The 22,293-nt window shown below is 39.4% G+C and overlaps 1 protein-coding gene across 2 annotated transcripts in view; it reads left to right on the plus strand.

Moving 5' to 3' along the window:
* Positions 1-22,293, plus strand: part of FAM227B (family with sequence similarity 227 member B) — a 210,149-nt gene that overhangs the window by 181,388 nt on the left and 6,468 nt on the right. The window contains exon 15 of one of the 2 annotated variants that reach the window (XM_078079389.1): positions 21,248-21,323. The exons of the other annotated variant lie outside the window; for it this stretch is intronic. Within the exon in view, the coding sequence (XP_077935515.1) occupies positions 21,248-21,323 (76 nt within the window). The remainder of the gene's footprint in view (positions 1-21,247; positions 21,324-22,293) is intronic. 2 annotated transcript variants of the gene reach the window in all.

Raw genomic sequence — 22,293 nt, forward strand, 5'->3', positions numbered from 1 at the left:
AATATAAATGAAATTGGAGCTCTTTCACTGCAGCAGGGGTGAGGGGCCCAGAGTTCTGTACACTTCTATTCCCCTACCCCCTCTGCATAACCCATGCTGGCCCAGCCCTCACTGGGGCCTCGGATGAACCCCAAAGGGATCTAATACCATGGTCTCCAAATGGAAGTGGACACAACTCTGGATAGAAAAATATATATGTATATATACATATATCTATATCTCTATTTTAAGATAAGTAAACTGAGGCGCAGGAAAGGTAACTTGCTAAGTGATGGCACTTGGAATCTATCCTTGGTAGTCTGGTTTCACAGCCAATACACTCGCATCCTCCTGTTTACCCAGGAGAACTGTGTAGCTCCTGAAGAAAATAAAAGTCTATTCTGGTCTTCTAAGGATAATCACAATTATGGTTTGGGGCAAGGGTGGTAAGAGGCAGAGAAGTCAACAGAGGACAAAAAAGAAAGGATGCCATGATAATGTTCCTCATATTTGAGAATAGTTATTTGAAATTTCTACAGTTGGTTCTGCATTAAATTACTTTAGAAGTTTTTCTCCAGACATGTAAGATTGCATGACCATGCACATTCTATTTTAAAATCCTTTATTTACTGAGAGATGTTTCTGATATACTTTCTTAAGCCCAAATACAGAGGAATAACATATTTGATCACTATGCAGTTTTTAAATCAGAGTCTTGTGGAACAGATACATTTAAAAATAAATTTCACATTATAGGTAATATTTCTTTTGATTTGGAGTCACTTGCCGAAGTCATAAGAGGGAAGATTGCTTTATTGTCAATGTTTTAGAATTCATATATAAATACTGAGAGACTGGAGATGTTTGTGGAAAGGAGGAGGAGGGGAACAAATGTAATTGTACTTCACAGGGGTGCTCATGATTCTGACAGGATTTTTAATGAACGTCCATAAGGAAAATAATAAACTTTTTTGCTAATGTATATTAAACAATTATTAGTAGAAAATTTGAATATTTTTTTGCACGGTCTTTGAATATTTTCTTAAAATTGATCACTTAGTATTAGAGTTGAGTAAAATGGCAAAAATTTTTATTTTGAGGACCTCAGAGCTGAATATGTAATGCATCTTTAAACTGTGTAGAATCATGTGCAAAATGTATTTGGAGCTCTTACTTTTCCCTTCTCACATCATCTGTGTTTTTATAGATCATTTCATCCTTTAATGTGTTGAGAGTACACTAACAAAAAAAAATACCTGGAAGTCTGATATTTTTTTCCATGTGAAACACAAATTATTTTTTTACAAGATAAAGAAAACTCAGGAACACAGTGTTGGTGTAGTTTGTAGTTTGTGTGGTGTAGTCAGTGTAGTTGGTGTAGTTTGTGTCTCATTCCATTAAAAAGGAATGTCCATAGGCTGTATCTATGTGTGGGTCCTGTTAAAAAGAAAGGTCTGTGGACTGTATCTGTATTTCTAACATGAATTTAGAAGGTTCACATTTTGTTGCAGTTTAGAAAAAAAATCTGAACTCAGTGCAGTATCATAAAGAGTGCATTGTGTTACTACAAAGACATGCTCCGACCATCACATATGCATATACAGACTTATTAACATGTAAAAACTGTCCAGGGGTGGATTGTTAAACTCTACAGTTGAAAATAATATGGGATATAGCAATACTTAAACCAACATAAAAATAAAAGCTATACAAGAAATCATCTGTTGTTAATTACCTGTGATGTGGGAGAAGCAAGTAGTCAACGGGGGGGAAAAAAAGAAAAGGAAGAAATCCTGAGACTCATGAAAGGTCATCAGCTCTGTATAACACTTGATCTTCACACAGTAAGAGTCCAGTGGGAAACTCTTCAGAGCCGTGTGCAACTTCTTTTCACTTTTATTTATAAAAATATTTCCAATAATCTTTGTCACATGTGCATACATAGATTTTTTCCTCACTAATATGTGAATAACAATTTGTCACTTGTTACTAAAATTACTATCAAATATATTTTTCATTTCAAGTCACTGACATTTCAAGTAATTAACATATACTAAGGATCTGGTAATCACATTTTTATAAAGGATAAATTAGCTAAAAGACAGATGTTTGAAAAAACCTCTAATCCAGAACCTTCCCACCTAGTTATTTTTCTAGTAAAGATAAGATAAAATACTTTTTCCCTCAGTCCTTCTAGAATTATCAGGGTGAAATGGATAGGAAGGCCTACACTGCTAGAAAGTATTTTCCATTATCTATGAGATTATACCCCAAAAATTTAACCCTCATTTCCCTTCAGCTTCAAAACTAGGGGTGTGGATATGACAGTATTATATTTTAATGAGACCTTTCAAATAATAGAGACCACATGTTAGCTTCCTGGAATGGGAGGTTTTTTAAAAATATGTTGAAAACACCCAGCCCTGAAACCCTGTAGCAACACAGATACCCTCCACCAAAACATGATGGAGGACTGATACTTTCTCTAGTCATCTGCAAAGAGGAAGAACAGGGACAAGGTATGCCAAGGCTAGGGAAAGGAAGAGAACGAAGTGGGGAGATAAGGGAGTAGAGAGGAATCCCAAAACCCTTGGTTGCACTGAAGGAGTCTCTAAAATTTACTCTAATTTGAGCCCAGATTTGAGCTTCTTCTCCATCTGTATCAAGCAGATGGATTGGACTAGATAAATTTCAAGTCTTTTTGAATCCTGAAATTTATGATTCCGTTGGAGGAATTTGACTTTCCATGCTGTCAGTGGATAAACTAATAAATAGCTCAGCTTTTTCTGAAATGACAACATTCTCATTTTGTCAACTCACTGTAGAACAAGGTTCTTCAGAGTATACACTTTCTCATTCTTAGTTGTCAGCTTCCCTAAAAGGCCACCAGAATAACCAGTTGACCAAGTAAAGCTAAGTAAGAATATCAATTTAAAAGAACTTTAGTAGTGTCTCATAATGGGTAAATTCAGGGATGATATTTATAGGGATTTAGGGCCTAAGTTGGATGATTTTGAGTCAGGCTATGCAAGGCAGGGAATTATCTGGGACTGGGCAGTGTTTAATTGGATTGGTGGGCCCAGTGAAGCAAGGGTCTTAAAGGGAGTTTGATGAGCAAGCTACTGTAACTGGTTCAAAGTCTTTTCTTTCAGGAGAAAGCATTTCCTGGAGCAAGTAGCTAAGGTATTTTTATTCTTATTGTCAGCATTATTAAATATAGGGACAATAAAAATGTATGCATAGTCCCCAAACTTTTTAACACAGGGGCAGCTTAATAAGACATTAGTCAATCGTATTTCTACCTCCTCTTAACAACAGCAATTAGACATCCATCTGCAGACAAAAGTACCTTTGTGGGGAACTGTGGGAGCAGCACCATTCGCCAAGGAAACTGAGGGGCATCTCACCCAACTGTGCATCAGGTAGCAGGCATACAGACCTCAGTTCTGGCTTTGGGCCCCATAGTGGCCTGTGAAACAACTCTGGCCCCTCATGGCTACAGTCTGGGAACCCCTGGAAAACACATCACAGACAATCACCTATGGATAAGAGGGCCTTTGTAGAAGTTCAGGTTTCCAGTAGAGAAGTTCCAGTATTACAGGAAGACACACACACACACACACACACATATGAATGTGGACACACTGGAGAGGGCAAGAACAGCTTGAGTGCCCCAAAGTGGCACAGCTTAAGGCCAAGAGAGATCCTCTTGGCTGTGATTTCTTACATGGGAGAAAGTGAGAGTGTGTGAGTGAACACTCAGCTTTCCTAATTTTATGGGTTGCTGCCAGAAAGGCCCATTTCTCTCTTACCCCATTTATCATTTATCACTGAATCATGAGCTGTTTGACTTGGGGAGCAAGAAGAGACTGGAAGAGTGACAGATAGGACTCTCAGAGGGCATTAAAGGGATGCAGATTCTACTAACTATGTCATAGACTCCATCAAGAAGCCTGCACACAAACCACTAGGGACACCTCACCCACAGATTTTCCCAACCGTCTCATGGGTACACCACCCCCACCCCCAGTGCTTTTGTGCCTTACCCACACATGCTCACACCCTGTGGACAGCTCCCTGTTCATGCTCCAAATGGCAATGGTGAGAGCAAGCTTTGGCAGATGGCTGGTGAGCACACACAAAAACCTGTGCCAGCCCAAATCTGTGGTTCAGGGAGAGACCACAAACTTGAGCTTTAATCCACCTTTGGGAAAACAAAAAGAAGACTGTCAGCCCTTGCTCTGGTATGCTACAGGATCAAGAGAAGACATACAAGCTTAAGAATTCTGCCACAAGGGGGAGCAAGAAACATGGAACAGGTATATCCATAGAAGGTCTGCGAAAGCCTCAGAATCCCTAGCAGGGCTAATGGAAGGTATTTCTTTCCTGAAGGAAGTTAGCAAAGACTGCTAATTCAAATGTGAAGACAGCAACACAAAATTTCAAGGAAAATGAAGGATCAAGGAAACATGACATCATCACTAGCTCACAATAATCCTTCAGTAACCAATCCCAAAGACATGGAGACCTTGATTTACCTGATAAAGAATTCAAAATGCTGTTTTAAGGAAACTCAATGAGCTACAAGAAAACACAAAGATAATTCAATGAAATCAAGAAAATAATACATGAGTAAATGCAAGTTTAACAAAGAGATAGAAATAAAAAAAACTGAATAGAAATTCTGGAGCTGAAGAATATAATGAATGAAATGAAGAATGCAGTACAGACCATCGATAACAGAATGCATCAGGCAAAGAAAGAATCTGTGAGGTAGAATTTTAAAATTATCCAGTCAGAGGAGAACAAAGAACAAAGAAGGAAGAACAGTGAAGAAAGCCTGCTTGTTCTGTATGATACCATCAAAAGAAATAATCTGAGAATTAACGGAGTTCCAGAAGAAGAGCAAGAGAAGAAAGAAGGGAGTTTAATGAAAGAAAAAATGGCTGAGAACTTCTCAAATCTGGGGAGAGATTTGGATATCCAAGTTCATGAAGCTCATGGGCCACCAAACAAATTCAGCTTAAAGAGATCTTCTCCAAGACACGTCATTTTAAACTGTCAAAAATCAAAAACTGAGAGAATCTTTTTTTTTTTAACATTTTATTTATTTATTTGACAGAGAGAGACATAGCCAGAGAGGGAACACAAGCCGGGGGAGTGGGAGAGGGAGAAGCAGGCTTCCCGCTGAGCAGGGAGCCTGATGTGGGGCTCGATCCCAGGACCCTGGGATCATGACCTGAGCCGAAGGCAGACGCTTAACAACTGAGCCACTCAGGTGCCCCAAAAAACTGAGAGATTCTTAAAATCAGCAAGAGAAAGTAATCTCGTAACTTACAAGGGAACTTCCATAAGGTTGTCAGTGGATTTCTCAGCAGAAATTTGTAGGCCAGGAGACAGTGGGATGATATATCCAAGGTACTGAAAGAAAGAAAAAGCCAGCCAAGATTATTCACCAAAGTTGTCCTTTAGAAATGAGAGACAGAGACTTTCCCAGACAAAGCTGAGGGAGTTCATCACTACTAGTCTTGCCTTACAAGAAATGCTAAAAGGAGTTCTTCAAGCTGAAATAAAAGAATGATAATTAGTAACATGAAAGCATATGAAAATATACAATACATTGAATGTATATTGTTTTATACACTGTGTTTTCATGGCATAAAAATAGACACAGAGGTCAATGGAATAGAATAGAGAGCCCAGAAATAAACACTCACATATATGGTCAACTAATATATGACAAGGGAGCCAAGAATATAGTCAGTGGGGGAAAGGACATTCACTTCAGTAAATGGTGTTGGGAAAAATGGAAAATCATATGCAGAAGAATGAAATTGGACCCTTATCTTACACCACTCACAAAAATTAATTCAAGATGGATTAAAGACTTAAACTTAAGACTTGAACTTGTAAAACTTCTGGAAGAAAACATAGGGAAGATGCTCCTTGATTTTGGTCTTGGTAGCAATCTTTTGGATATGACACCAAAAGCACAAGCTAAAAAGCATAAATTCATAGGTGAGACTATATTAAACTGAAAAGCTTCTGCACAGCAAAAGAAACCATCAACAAAATGAAAAGGCAACATACAGAATGGGAGAAAATATTTGCAAATCATATATATGGTAAGGGGTTAATATCAAAAATATAAAAGAAACTCATACAACTCAATAGTAAAAAAAAAAAAATCCAATTAAAAATGTGCATAGGAACTGAATAGATAGTTTTCCAAAGAAGACATACAGATGGCCAACAGGTACATGAAAAGGTGCTCAGCATCACTAATCATCAGAGAAATATAAATCAAAACCACAGTGAGATATCACCTCACACCTGTTAGAATGGCTATTACCAAAATTTTAAAATATGACAATAAGTGTTGGCTAAGATGTAGAGAAAAGGGAACCCTCATTCATCGTTGGTGGAATATAAATTGATGTAACCACTATGAATATCAGTATGGAAGTTCCTTAAAAAGTTAAATATAGACAAATACCATACAATTTCACTCATATGTGGAATTTAAGAAACAAAACAAATGAGCAAAGGGAAAAAGAGGGCGGGGGGCAAACCAAGAAATAGACTCAATTAGTGAGAATAAACTGATGATTACCAGAGGGGAGGTGGGTGGGGGGAGGGGTGAAATAGGTGATGGGGATTAAGGAGTGCACTTGTGATGTGCACTGGGTGTTGTATGGAAGTGTTGAATCACTGTATTGTACACCTGCAAATAATATTACACTGTATGTTAACTACCTGGAATTTAAATAAAAACTTTTTTAAAAAGTTAAATATAGAGCTACCATATGACCCAGCAACCCTACTTTTAGGTATATAACCAAAAGAGGTGAAAACAAGATCTCAAAGAGATACCTGCAATCCCATGTTCATTGGAGCCTTATTCACAATAGCCAAGATAGGGAAACAATCTAGGTGTCTGTCAATGGATGAATGGATGAAGAAGATGGGTATATAACAATGGATTATTCAGCCATAAGAAAGAAGGATATCTTACCATTTGCAACAACATGGATGGACCTTGAGGACATCATGCTAAGTGAAAGAAATCAGAGAAAGACAAGTAATGTATAATATTACTTATATATGAAACCTAAAAAACCCAAACTCATAGAAACAGAAAATAGAATAGTGGTTGCCAGGGGCTGGGGGATAGGCGGAATAGGGAGATGCTGGTCAAAGGGTACAAACTTCCAGTTACAAGTTCTGGAGATCTAATGTATGGTGTGGTGATTATAGTTAACATATGGTATTATATACTTGAAAGTTGCTAAGAGAATAAATCTTAAACATCCTTACCACAAAAAAGAAATGGTAATTATGTGAGGTGATGGAGTTGTTAACTAATGGTACTATGGTAATTATTTCCCAACATATAAGTACATCAAATCAACATATTCGTACACTTTAAACTTACACAATGTTACATGTTAACTACATCTCAATAAAGCTGGAAAAGAAAAAAAGTTCTGGGACAGGAAAATATATATGGTGGATGCTCTGAATGCCCAGATTTGCTTCCAGAATAAGGGACTTATTTTTTGACTGCTGGGGGGTTACTATGGCAGAAAGCCCTCAGTTGCTAACACCTTAAAAGGATTGCCTCATTTAATGATAGTGGCCTCGCTCAATGTCATGTCCTATGGCAGATTATATTTTTTTAAAGTGGCCACAACAGTATCTTCCTTCCTACATGTTCTTGTTACAATATAACCTTGCCATTTGTCCCATCAAGAGGTAGCACCTATGTCCACTCCCCTTGAATTTGGGCAGACATTTATATCTTCTTCAACCAATGCAGTGTGACTTCTGAAGCTAGGTCATAAATGGCTTTACAGCTTCTGCTGTTACTCTTGGAATGCTCTCAGAAACATCTGCTCTGTGAGGAAGAAGTCAGACCACATGGAGAGGCCATGCTCCAGCTAGCAGCCAGAGCTGAGGTTGAGCCACAGCCATCATCAAACACCAGACATGTGAGGAAGCCTTTGAGACAGTTCCAGCTCCATCCACTACCTGACCGCAATGACATGAGAGACCCTAACTAAAAGCCATGGAGCTGAGCCCAGTCAACACTCAAAACTATTGAGATAATAATAACAAATGGCAGTTGTTGTTTTATGCCACTAAGTTTGGGATTGTTTGTTATGCCGCAATAGATAATTGTACCATGCCCCCTTTCAAAGGCACCCCGCATCCACTGACTAATGTGATATATAAAGTCGCTGAGGTTGGGGCCCCTTTTATCCCAACTCAGAACAATTCTGAAGGGTCATCCCAGCTTTAGAACTCCCTTTGGTCAGCTTAGACTTCCAGTGGGACTATTACCACAGTTCAAGCTCTCTCTCTGCTCAATTTTACTTCTTTCCCTAGCAACCCAGAAATGTTAATCCCAAGAGTATGCCCTAATAAATCTTCTGCACACTGATCTCCGTTTCTTAGTCTGCTTCCAAAAGACCCACCTGGGATAATATGTTTCTTCCCAGTATCACTTAACACAGGGGGAACAATGTTGGTTTCAGTTCTCACCATTAAAGCAAAAAACAATCCATTGATTGCTCACTGTTTTTCTTCTGGATCCCCAATAGTCAATGAAATGGAAGCAAAGAAAAAAAAATGTATGGGAATTACATTTTTTAAAAATTCAGCATTGTACCTTGGGTCTCATTTGCTACCATGAAATGGAGCTTCCTGCTGCAAGAGTTTGGGCAGAATTGGCCAGATGGTTTCCCACATCTTCTAGAGTTATTTCTTCCTAAGGAAGGACCTTACCATGATCTAGAAGGAGGAGTGATTAAATGCTGAATTAGACTAACAATCCCATATCTGGTAGTCATTTTTGCTTTGTTTAGAAGACATTTAAAACTCATAATCTTGTGATCTATGTAAGAATTGTGCAGCATATAAGTGCCTACTAGTACATAATGGCCTTGACAACATGCTTTTTAGGGGAAATGTGATGCATGTAGGCAGACCTGTTTCATGCAGTAGATTAGGATGTGTCTATCAGCAATCTCTCCTTTTCACCTATTTATCTCTACTCTTTCCCCTTGCCTGGCTTTCCTCTCCTGCCCCAATCCTTGTTTTGGATTCTAGATGTGTTGTCTACTCTAATTATTATTTTCCAGATACTTCAAATCTTGCTTAAGTGTCTGATTCTGCCCAATTACCTGAATATGCCTTCATTACCTGGTTCCAGACTCCAGACTCTTTCTTATGTCTTGTTTAACAAGAAAATCTATGTGCTAGGTGCTATGCTATGTGCTGAAGAGTTGACGATCCATCTCTGTTGTCAGATAACTTATTGTCTAATGGATGACCTTGTCCACAAGCTTGTTGCCTTTACCCAAGATACAGCCTTTTTCTAGCATTCCTCCCATGCTTACCTGAACAATTTCTGTTCTTCCCCATCCTCAATGTCTAAAAGCTGCAGCACAGTGGCCTTTTAGAAAGATGACACCTTTAAATGTCCAGGAAAGCACACTTCCTTTGTCTGGAAAAGTATGCAATCTTCAGAGAAATGGGTAATTTTTTGCTTATTCTGGAAGCAATCAGAGCAACAGTTGAAGTATACATGAAGTACTTAAGTATTGAACAAGGGTATCTTGAACAGAGGCTTAGCTGGAAGAAAATGGAAAGAAGGTTCACCAGGTTGCTCTCTTCCATGAAATGAGTACCAAAGGTGAGTCTGCTTCCTTTTTACAATTCCATATATCTGTCTGCATACTCCAGTATTAAGACTTGGGGAAATCCCACCAGAAGGGTGAAAAAGAAAGGAGGGAGTAGAATTGGGGGAAATGGAGTCAAAGAATGGAGCCAGAAGCATAGAAATGCACTGAAGCAAAAGATGCACCTATCAATGTCAATTTGACAACCATCAAGGGTTACAGTAAGGGGCAAGTCAGTTCACTGTGTCTTTGGCTCCCATATCCTAGAGAATATTGTTAGGAAAGGAAAAGACATACTCACCCTGAAGCAAACAAGAGAGAAGTTGCCCAAGTCTTGGGAATTATATAAGGCAGGGGCATCTGGGTGGCTCAGTCGGTTGAGCATCTGCCTTTGGCTCAGGTCATGATCTCAGGGTCCTGGGATTGCGTCGCGTCCGACTCCCTGCTCAGTGGGGAGTCTGCTTGTCTCCCTCTCCCTCTGCCCCTCCCCCTGCTCATGTTCTTTTTCTCTCTCTCAGATAAATAAAGTCTTTTTAGAAAAAAGGGATTATATAAGACAAAAGTTGCAAGAATTATCAAGATGAGAAAATGGACTCTGAAAAAGGCAAGTCACAGTGCCCTCAGGGGCATTCTGAAGATAATTTATTTTCAAAGATGGACCATTGGTTCTTATTGTGTGTACTCAGTTTTGTGGAACTAGCCCATAAAGGGTGGTTTTCTTTTGTTCACTGTTCTTATACCTTGATAACTTCTCCAAGTAAGAGTTAACAAACTGAGTAGTTTTGACTAGATAAACATATAGTTAGAAAACCAAGATTAGTATGTGATCTATTCAATAATATTTTACAATATTACATAAAGTAATAATATATACTATTTAGAGCAAGATTTAAAAAAATAGACATATGTACATAGAGTTAGATATTTATTATGTTTTTCCATAATTTTAGAACTGCACTGTCCAGTATGTTAGCCACTAGCCCTGTGTGGCTATTTAAACTTAACTACAAAGAATAACCAGCCCCTAAAAAGGAAGTAAGCCATTGAAGGTGTTATCATTAGGAATGTTAAAAGGATTTAAGTTCCCTGGTTAGCTTTCTATAAAAGACCAACCCTAAAGGCTCTTATTGGCAACCCTGTCGGGACCCCTCTCACTCTTGAGAGCTTTTTCTGTATCTTCACTTAATAAACTTCTATTGCTTTACTCAAAAAAACCAAAAACCTATATTTGAATTAATAAAGTTAATGGGGCACCTGGGTGGCTCAGTCGTTTAAGTGTCCAACTCTTGGTTTCCGCTCAGGTCATGATCTCAGGGTTGTGAGATCGAGCCCCACGTCAGGTTCCATGCTCAGCAGGGAGTCTGCTCGAGATTCTCTCTCCCTCTCTCTCTGCCCCTCCCCTCCCTCTGGGATAAATAAATCTTTTAAAAAATTAATTAATAAAATTAAGTATAAGTAAAAATACAGTTCTTCAGGTACACTGTCTCATTTCGAGTATTCACTGTCTGTGACTGTTGGACAGTGCAGATATTGAACATTTCCATCATAACAAAAATGTTCTATGGACAGCACTGTCTTGAGTAAGAAGGAAAGTTTAAGCTCTTCACAGAACTTGAGATGTCACCTTGGGATATCAGACAGCCGGCACATACAGAACTTTCTTTTGCCTTGCCACTTGCAGCCTTCTAATTTTAGAAGTTCAGTGGCTTAAGATTACATATTATTTATTCATCCACTCATTATTCATCCATCCAACAAAATTACCAACAAAGTTAATTTCCCCTCATATTTTGCTTTTTTTGGTTGGATTTTTTCCCTTTTATCCTAGCTTTGTTTAATTTTTGGTTTTGCTCAAAGATAACTACTTTTAGCATCATGCAGTATTTTGCACCATTCCTCATGGCTTTGATCTGTAGAAGAAAGCTTAGCACTCTCTGTACAAACCCCCAGGTCAAGAACTTTATAAATAACCTAGATCTGTATAAAATTCTGTGATTGCCTTTTGATGGTCAGATATTTGATCCATAGACTCCCTTTACTTAATTCCCATTGATGTTAGTTTATATCAGTTACTAGAATAAGCTTGTAATTCTCCTGCTAGGCTCTCAAGGACTCCTTAAAGGACCAGATTTTATATTTTAAAAAATATATCTGAGTTATTTAATAGAGCACTTTATAAGCAGAAAAACATCATAGAACTTAGTAGGATAAATGATACAAGTATTTAAATTTTGCTCTCAGAAGAAAAAAGGAGGTTTTATTTTTATTTTTAGATGACTTTTACTTGAAGCTATTCTAAACTTTGTTGAGTAGGTTGCTAAGTTTCCTCCTTCCGCAAACCCTGCCAGTTAAGAGTGTAGGCCAAGTGAAAAAAAAAACGGGGGTGGGGTGGGGTAGAAAAATGAACATCATACTTTTTTTTTAAGAACTTGAAGAGCAAAGGGGTTTTGTTTTACATGAGTTAAGTATGTGTATGTGTATTGTAAGCATTTTGCAGCCACCTTGAACCAAAGACAATTACAAAATTGCTTGTAAGATCCAGCCCTTTTTTCTTACTCCGTTTAAGTTCTCTTTAAGGTTTTTCTTTTCCTTCTTTTTAATAAAATGCACAAGACACGAACCACAATTCAGCAAACTTGTTATTACACTAACTAATGAAATAAATGGAACACTTTAGTGCCTTAGGTAATCAGGTTCCAGGAAATGGGTTGTATCCATTTTTTAGCCACAATTGGGATTTTAGATTATAAACATGGCTCAGTGGAAAATTAAGGGGGGTGGGGTTGTGGAGCAGGAGGGATTTGCATCCTGGAGAGTTAGTATGAATTAAGATTTTGGCTTTTTTTAACTTAGTATAAATGTGGTAAAGCCCAATTTATATCAAATAAGAGAAGAAAATTTCATTTTCAAACAGTTTAAGTGATTTCAACCATTTGGGAAAAAAATGGATATCCTTGCTATATATGTTACTGGTCAATAAAAAAAAAAAAAATCAGGTAGAAAAGCCATAGCTTTTTGAGGGCTTAGAATTTAAGACTAAAAAGCTGTATCTCAATTAAATATAAAAATTGACTAGATTATAATTTTGTGTTCACCTAAACCATTTCTCCTCCTAGAAGGTGGGCAGGCAAAGGAGAAAGTAGACAAAATCCACACTGTTACTTTGCATTCACCCCATAAAAATCACTGCCGGTTTATGGCTCTGAGTGATTCTGAGAGGTGCTCCAGGATTTCCGAAAGTAGAAACCCTATCCTAGCTTAGAGCTGAAGTCTGCATATTTAAGAACAAACAAATTGGCTCTTTTGCTGGTTATCTCACATGTATTTGTCTCTGTTTTGTTACTAATAATCCAATTTGGCCCATCTTGGGGGGAGTAGGGTCTCTAGAATTTCTATCTTTATAGGAAGGGCTTAGATAATCAATCCAGTGACAAGCAAGGCGCTGTATTTGCAAAGCAAATCCACAGTTTGTATGCTTATTTGGAATAGCTTCGTGAATGGAGGAGGGGTTGATGGAAATAATGGGGATGGCTAAATTCTCTCCAAACAACTCTTGGAGCTGTCTCTGTTCAAGGGCATAAATTATAAAAATAATGGAATCTCTATAAATCAACAACTTGTTTATTCAGTCTTATCAGGGAGTGTGAACTGTTGCCATAACTGAATTTTCCAGGTAACTGGAGCCAACCATCCAAAGCACCAAAATTTATGTTAACCATTTTAATGAAAATTTTCCTTGAAGATATATCATAATTCCCCGATTTCTTAAACAATATAGCAAAAAAAATAATTAACTTGATGATGATGACTAGGCTTCTCAAGATGAAGCCTATGATTCAGCTACACTGAAATATCAGTAAGAATGCTTGCTCAGGAGGCCAAGAACAATAAACACCTCCTGAACACCCCTTCCATACCAGATGGTACTCGTACGAGGGTGCTAAGCAGTCCAACAGCAAAGACAGGAAACCGTGTCATCAGTCACAGAATCCTGCCAAAGCTGCTGTAGCAGCACGGGGGAGCACCCTCATCCAATTGGAGACAGCTCTGCCCTAAAGCAGAACAGAATGCAAGACTTTTATAGTCTTTATGCCTATTTTTTATAGCTCTTCTGTCTTCTACTTGAAAAACTGCCTGTTGTTATTTCTCGTTCCTACTCATTATTCCTGTAAGTCAAACACCATGTCTTACTCATCTTTATGTCTCCAAGCCTAGTAAAAGGCCCGGCAAGTTTGTTGAAGGCTTTTCGTTAAATCTGTGTTAATATTTCTGGTAGCCTTATTCCCTCAATTTTCTAAACTATGCTGCAAAACTGCTTCTAATGATGTATTAAATAATGAAACTTACTAAAACCCCTATTTTACACTTAATACTAGGCCATATAGAATCTAACAGTGGCACTGTCTCCCATAGAATAAGACATATGGGGTCAGTAATAACTTTTTAAAAAAATTTCTGGATACCTGGCTGTATTGTGGATGTTCGACACTCTTGCAAATCTGACATTAAAATATTTGAAGTGTGAGCAAAGGTAAACGGTAAGCAGAAGATAACTGTTCTACGATCAGTTTGGGCCACATGCTAAGTTATTTTAAGAATTTAGTTCTTAGGATTAAGAATTAAATGAATTCTGGTGTATAAAGGAGGAGATTGTGGCCACCGTTTGCTGCCTAGATTCCTTTTATTTGGCCTTAAGCCTGGTAATCTCATTAACAATTCTAAAAATACTCTGAGGAATACATCTAAGGGATATGGGGTAGATAGCAAAGCCTCCTGCAGCTTCATCCTAGGACAATACTTTGGGCAGATAGAAGCAAAATTTGCCCCTGGGACATTCTTTTCCTGAGTCTCACACATGCCCGACTTCTCCACGGCAAGGTACTTCCTTTCTAGAAGCCTTAGTTTCTTCATCTATATTATAATCGATTTGGACTCTGCAATTTCTAAGGTCCCTTGTTTCACTAATACTCTGTTTCTAAAGGGAGATCAAGGCCCCCAGAGTCTGAATTGAGGCCTTTAGGATGTCTCCAGGTTTTGTGTGTCCTATGCCAACCACAACTGTTGTGAAGTCCCAGAACAGGACTATTTTATTTGTACCCAAATGGCTTCTTCTCCATTTAGTGGCTTGCCAAGTAAACTCCATGTAGCATTGCATGAGAAAACACAGTGTGAGGTCAGCTCAGACAGTGGATTTGGAAAACATGTTGCACAGTCATCCCCAAGGAATAAAATATAGCCATTCTTCATAATTTGTAAGCTGTAAGTACTCTAATTTTCTACAGTTGGGGAAAATTGATGACTTTATGTATCTGATGAGAATAAAACTTAGGATATTCATTAACAGACATTAACAGAAGTCTGCTAAAAACCATCAAGACTGAACAGTGCAAGAAAATGCTAAGATTTTAGTAGCAACATCATACAGCACAGAACCTCATTACACAACACAAATATACAACTGTGACCAACTTTTGTGGGCAATGAGAATGACTTTATAAAGAATGTATACCCAAGTTCATTTTAATAATGACATATGTTCAAAATTAATAATTTATAAGAAATAAAATATAGTTCTTTGTCTTAATACCAATAGTATATAATGAATGTTCAAGGGAGAAAATCCAATTAGTTCAGAGTGACAAGCACCATCTCACTCATAAATGCTTCATCGTGGGAACCATACTCAAGAGCACAATATAACTTTGTAGAAGGATAAAATCTTTGCAATAGAGAGAAATTAAATATTACCAGGAAATAGCTGCATGCAAATTAAATTTCAGCAGCTCAAGACCATGTACACTTTAGGAGAAGCATATCATTAGTTGTGCTAATCATTCTATAAGAAGAATGCTTAAATAATTAATTTTCTGTGATTTTTACTCAGGAGAAGATCTTAGAGTTTCAGTCACTAGATGTAGTGAGGAGAGTAAGACATGTTAAAAGGGCCTGATCTCTTCAGGTATTCTTTGTTTCGGGAAGATTGCTAAGCCTTCTCTAAAGCTGCTGGCCTTCATCACAGTCTGTGACAGGCAAAGGGCGAAAAAAACTAAAGGTGGAAATCTGGCATAACTGAAAATGTAGGCTTCTTGCTTGTGTAATGAACAGGACCACAACCTCTTTTCTTTCTTTTTTTTTTTTTTTACCATGAGCATCACACCAGTCCAAAGCTGAGCAAGAACAGGGTTATCTTTTCCCAGAACTCAGAGATTTGAGTTTGGAGAGACACAGGCCTCCCTTGCAAGACTTGAAGGTGGGGAGGCATGGAGGGGGACGTCATCCTGGAAAACACAGTCGGGGAAGAGAGGAAAAGTTGATTATTTGATACAAGAAAACCCAGCAGAATTTTTGCATCAGGGCAGTAGAGCCCCTCTGGTACAAACACTCTGAAATCTTTTGCAAACATTAAAATAATGACTACAAAACCTGGATGCATGGGAAAATTGTGATAGTTGGGTAAAGAGAGTAACCATGCCATTATAACAATAACGTAAAATATATATTTGTATATGACAGATGGAAAGGCACATAGAAAAATGAAAATACTTTTATTTTTTGGGAAGTGGAATTATGGGAGAACTTTTTTCTTTTCTTTTGCTTACATTAATGCTGCTATAGTATTCTTTGTACAGTAATATTTTTTAATTTTATTGAGATATAATTGCCATATGGCATTGTGTACAGCATAATGACTTATGTATACTGAGAAATGACTACCACAGTAACATTGTTAGAGTCTTGCTGAAACATTTGTCAAAATGAGTAGATTTTGTGAGGTTTAGTTTTTCTCTGCTTTAATTATTTAAAGTGAGGCTTCCACTACTTCCCTTTTAGATTTGAGGACTAATCTGTCCCTAAAGTTATCATTTTCTGAATAGTCAAAAATGTTACTTATGCGGAATGAAATCTGAAAGCCAAAGTTTGAAAGTAACTTGGACCCAGCTTAAGGAAGTTTTATTTTGGAATTTTACCATTCAGACTTGATTCATATCAAGAGAAAACTGTAGTTTATGTGGATACTTAATTCCAGTAATGTCGTTTAGAAGATCCCTGAAGACAAGGTAATTTGTACAGTGTGATCAGAATTCATGAATGTCTATAATTCCTGAAGACAATGCTGTGTTTCTGACCATAAGTTGCAGAACAATTGGTTGAAAACAGGAAATTCCAGTTGATACATTGACTATTCGATCACAGCTACTGCTTGAATATAACCTACATTACTATGAAATGTCTTTCCCAGAGTAAGACACACTGCCCTCAGAAACACACTGAAAACTGGGGGCACCTGGGTGGCTCAGTTGGTTAAGCGTCCGACTCTTGATTTCGGCTCAGGTCATGATCTCAGGGTGGCGAGACTGAGCCCCACATCAGGCTCTGTGCTCAGTGGGGAGTCTGCTTGAGATTCTCTCTCTCTTTCCCTCTCCCCCACCCATGTGCACGCGCACTCTCTCTCTCTCTCAAATAAATAAATCTAAAAAATAAAAAAAGAAGCAGCACACTGAAAACAGAAATCCAGTGCAAAATGAAGCTCTGATGAGGAGGAGGCTTCCTGGGATGTCCTCTGCCAGGCCACAAATAGGACTGTGTGGGGCAGAACTACTTTCCCGGAAGCAAAGACACCAGTCGCAAGAGCCTCAGGCAGAATTCTAGAGATACTGTACAGACCCCATCGCAGTGCGTGGCCTATGTTGGATATCCAACAAATGTTAACCTCTTTTTTCTCCACTCCATTTCCAGTTATTGCCCCACCCCCTCACCACTACCTCAAATACAGTATCTTTGAGGTTTCTGAGTTAACCACAGTGTTTGGTAGACTAATCAAGAAGCAGGCTAACTGGATAAGCTGGTACAACGCTTTCCTGGGCCCATGTGTTTAACTGTTAGGAGAAGGAGTGCACTGTCAGCCTTCTGTGCAGGCATTGATTAGACCCGAAATAATTTAAGGGCTGGCCACCAGGCAGGACTCTCTGCCCCAGACTGTCAATGCCAACTGCCAGGCTTGACGCCCACAATTGTTTTGTTAGAAATTCCAGTGTCTATAATATTATTCCATCTTCAGGACACCTATTTTATTTTATTTTTTTTTTTTTAAAGATTTTTTATTTATTTATTTGAGAGAGAGAGAATGAGAGAGAGCAAGCACATGAGAGGGGGGAGGGTCAGAGGGAGAAGCAGACTCCCCGCCGAGCAGGGAGCCCGATGCGGGACTCGATCCAGGGACTCCAGGATCATGACCTGAGCCGAAGGCAGTCGCCTAATCAACTGAGCCACCCAAGCGCCCCAGGACACCTATTTTAAAATAACCCTGAGTTCTATCAACTCCACCTTTAAAGCATATCTTGAAACTGTCCACTTCTCTCCCTTTCCACCGTTACCACCCTAGTCCAAGCAGCACAACCCCTCTCGCCTCAGCTATGGAAAGAGCCTCCGAAGAGCTGCCCTTTTTCTCCACTTTTCACAAGCCATTTGTCTCATAGTCAAGGCATAATTCAAATAAGTCCCTTGCTTAAAGGCTTCCAGCAGCTTCCTCCGCATGTCGTCATGGGTTACAAAGCCCCTTAGAAGATCCAGCTCCACCTAGCTCTCTGATTTCATCTCCTACCACTCTGCCCACACTCACTCTTGCCCTTTCTCCTGCTCAAATGTGATAGCCAGCTCCCGTTTCTCCCTGATATTCAGGCCTTCTCAGACTAATGCTGTACCCCGCATACACATTCCCAGCTACTCTCTTCTCATACATGATTTTACTGCCCTTACAGTACCTACCTCTATTTAAAATAATCAGTTTCTTTGCTTCTTATGCCTTTAGGCAGGGGATTTATTTGAGTATGCCTTGACTTCTCTGTGGTGAATGGCTTCTGGAAAGTATAAAAGCTCTAGAATATGAACCATGTGAGAGTGGAAACCTTGCAGATCTTGTTCACTGCTCAATCTCTAGGGTCCTATGAGTGCCTGGCACATAACAGGTGCTCAGAAAATAATTGCTGAATGAGTAATGGTATCGCCCAATTAGGTGGCCCATTATTGGTTTTCAAAACTGACCTTTATGACTTCCTTGATGATGCTTCTTAAATAGCTCCTTCTTTGGAATGTGACACTGTGTTATACCAGTTCCTGGCTCCTGCCCTCCTTCTACTACTAATCCCTAAAATCTCATCTTTCTCAAGGTCCTTTCTTTTCCTTTTCTTTCCTGTCTGCATTCTCCCTCAGAGTCTCATTCATTCTCATTGTTTCAACCATCACCTTTGAAGAGAGTCCCCGTCTTCACATCTGTTCCCATTGATCTCTATCTGCATTTACTGAGAGTTTCTAATTGAACATGCCCATTATTAAAATACCCTCTCATCCTCTGTAATACATCCTTCAAATTGAGACTTCCCCATCTCTGTAAAATGACTCCACCATTATCCTAGCCACAGTTGATCTCTCCTCCTCCCTCTCATCCAGCCCCCATATCCTATTAGTAAACAAACTCCCCCTCATTCCTTTGCAAAATCTCAAATTCCATCCCACACTCTCAAAGTGTTTTGCCATTACCTTACTGATGGGTCTGAACTTCTGAACTTATATAGGCTCATTTTCTATTTCATAGAAAATCAGAATAGGACAGGAGCCACGTGACCATCTAACTAAATCCCCACGCCTTACAGACAAGGAAAAGGAGGGCCAGCCTGGTTAACTACCATGGCTACCATGGTACTAGATGGGGAGTGCTGAGCACAGTGCCAGAACCAGAGCTCAACCTCCAGGATGGCTCTCTCTCTGTAATCTTTGGGAAATGGCCAAGGAGAGAGGAAGAGCCAAGAGGGTCCTGAAAGAAAAGCACCAAGAGAGAAGATGAGTAAAGGACACTGAAGGCTTCCCAATTGTTGACTTCCCAATTTTACTTCATGCTGCCCTGAAGAAGGCTGTATCTTGAATGAGTCCTTGGAGTTAATAATGATTATTTGTCCTGAATACCTGCAATTGTCACTATTGGTCTGCCTCACGGGGGTGCCAGATGCTATCAAAGCACTAATTTGATTTTCACCTACACAGTACAAATCAACTTTTCATTATATCATAAGTTCAGGAACCATATGCCACTGTGACATTAAACAGTGAAGTCAGGCTCATCTCTTTCTTTAAGGAAAACTTTATTCTAAAACCCAGCTATGATTAAGGGGAAAAATGAATTTGGAATGTATCAATAAATAGGCTTCTCTAAAATTTATTTCAGAGAATTTTGATCCATTTTAGAGTAATATAGTCACCCAGACCCTCTCAAATTCTGTGGTTGGTAGGATGGAGTATGTTCTGTCAACACTGCTTCCCTCCACAGTCAGTGATGGTTGGTAAAAACCTGCTTAAAAGGTTCTGGGACCAGCCCAGAGAATGTATCTCTTCTAGCGTTGCTGAGAAAGTGGTCTGGAGTGCACAGAAAATCAGGTGTTCTTTTCCTTGGTTCTAAGGCCTTGATGTTCAAGTTATACGTGATTGAAGATAAATCCTGAATAGTTTAGAGCTCCATAGGAAAGACATAAATTTTATTCAGGCTTATTGGGAGCATCTTTGTTGTGGAGCCGTTCATGTTTTTTCCTTCTGGTTACCTTAATTGAGATACAGTACTCAGGAGTTAAGGTCATAAAGTTAAGTACCTACGTGGTCCCGCTCCAGGGACCAAATCCACTGGGCTTCTCCTTTCTTATGTCAGATAAATAAGATTAAAATGAGCATCAAGGACAGCTGTGAAGTAGACCCTAAATTTGCATTCAGAGAAAGATAGAGGTAATATTGAAGTGTGCTTCAGGAGGGGGAGCGGGGGTCATACGAGGACAGTCTCATCCCCTGGATCTTGGTGATTGCAGAGGTTTAAGAGCTCCCAGTTTACCAGAGAGGCTCAGGTCTTCTTTTAACACAAGCTGAGGGCTACCTCCTAGAGTCATTTGCCAATTGCCGTCTCAGAAGGGAAGTGTCTGCTTTGTCAGACGCGAATGTGGGTTTAGAGCACAACCACAGGCTGTATCAGAAACAGATGGGACAAGAGCCCCGGGCTCATTCACAGCACACTGACACCTTCTACTTATCATCTTTCTTCCCTGCAGTTAGTAGAGGCCACCAGCCTAAGGCAACCAACATATACTGCCAGTCACCTCCACAGCCTTTCAGAGAAGTCAAGAGACCTTGAGGTTTTCAGTATATGGAGAAATGAAAAAATGCCTAAATAGGGTTACAGAAATGTTGGTACATTTTAAATATTTACATTTAACAAATTGCTGCTTTTAATGTACACACACACATACACACACAAAGCACTTACACAAAACACCACAAAAAAAGGGAATTACAGAATTTATGAAACTAGAGCACTGTGGGTGGTGTAGTCCAGATAATGGGACACAAGTTTAACATGGTCTAGTGGGTACTGTCTTCTTTCAGTCCTCTCAGTGTAACTCTGGACGTCCTATTCATGTCCACAGTTGAGACCCTTCCTGACTGAGAGGCCCAGGCCAGACGGCCCTCTCAGTCCCCCTGTGATGGGTACTGTCCTCCTCTCCCACATGTTCCTAATTAAAAATCTTTCCTTGACCGTAAGCCAATCACACCACCTGCTCCAACTTACCGTGATATTATAAAGGAGGCAAAAAGACAATTTGCAAGGAACCAAAAGGAATTTCGGATGTAAGTTGGTGCCATACTCTTGTTAAATAGAAAATCACAAACTCTTTTAGAGCTGGAAGTAATCATAGAATTCATCTACAGTAAGCTCCTTATCTTACCAGTGAGGAGTCACTTCTGAGTGTCTAACAGACTTGGAGCTTCTTTTCTGGTAAGTGTCAAGGATGCATGTTGGAGCCGTGGAGCCATGGCAGGTGTCAGGGATTGAAGGAAGAAAGAAAGCTTTGCTGTGCTGTGGTCGGGGGGATGCACCCCAGCATGGAAAGCCCAGAAGAGAGCTCAAGGGACTAGAGACTGGAGTACTGTTTATTTACAAAGAAGAGCCCTGGAAGAACAGAAAGGTGTGTTTGCAGCATGAGTTCCCTGGAGCTGGAGTGGCAGTTGGGGCGGCACTGAGGAAAGCACACTCAAATACAGCAAAGAGAGGGAAATGGAAGAACAGCCAGGCAGGTCTTATCCAGCAGGCAGGACAAAAGTTTGAGCCTCTGTTTTCCAAGAGTGCCCGTTCCCCTCCCACCTTCCTCTAGCCCCCCAATCCCCCCGCACACATGCCCACGCACACACAGCCCTTAGATTTCCTGTGCCCGGTTGGAAGAACAGGTATGGACACTTGGTGAGAGGGCCCCTGTGGAAGCAGCAAGGCGGAGTCCAAACCATACCCAGGTGTCACGGGTGACCTCTTTGGTATGTATTTATAGGAGGGGGTATTCTGGGGGACTCCTCACACCAAGTAGTGCATAGGGAGGGGATGCTGAAGAATTGGGTTTCTAAAGGGCTTTCACTGACATGAAGTCAGAGAATTGTTAATTTATTCTTTCCCAATTAGAAATCCTGCTTTATTTTAAAATTTAATTTGAAATTTTGATTTTATAGAGAAAAGCACAGAATTAACGAAGAAATAAAACTCCTAAAACAGCGGCAGGAAAGAATTGACAAGGAGCTTGATAGGTTTGTTCCTTATTCAACTTTGTAG

This window comes from Halichoerus grypus, chromosome 8 (assembly GCF_964656455.1).
Source record: "Halichoerus grypus chromosome 8, mHalGry1.hap1.1, whole genome shotgun sequence".
Classification (NCBI taxonomy): domain Eukaryota; kingdom Metazoa; phylum Chordata; class Mammalia; order Carnivora; family Phocidae; genus Halichoerus; species Halichoerus grypus.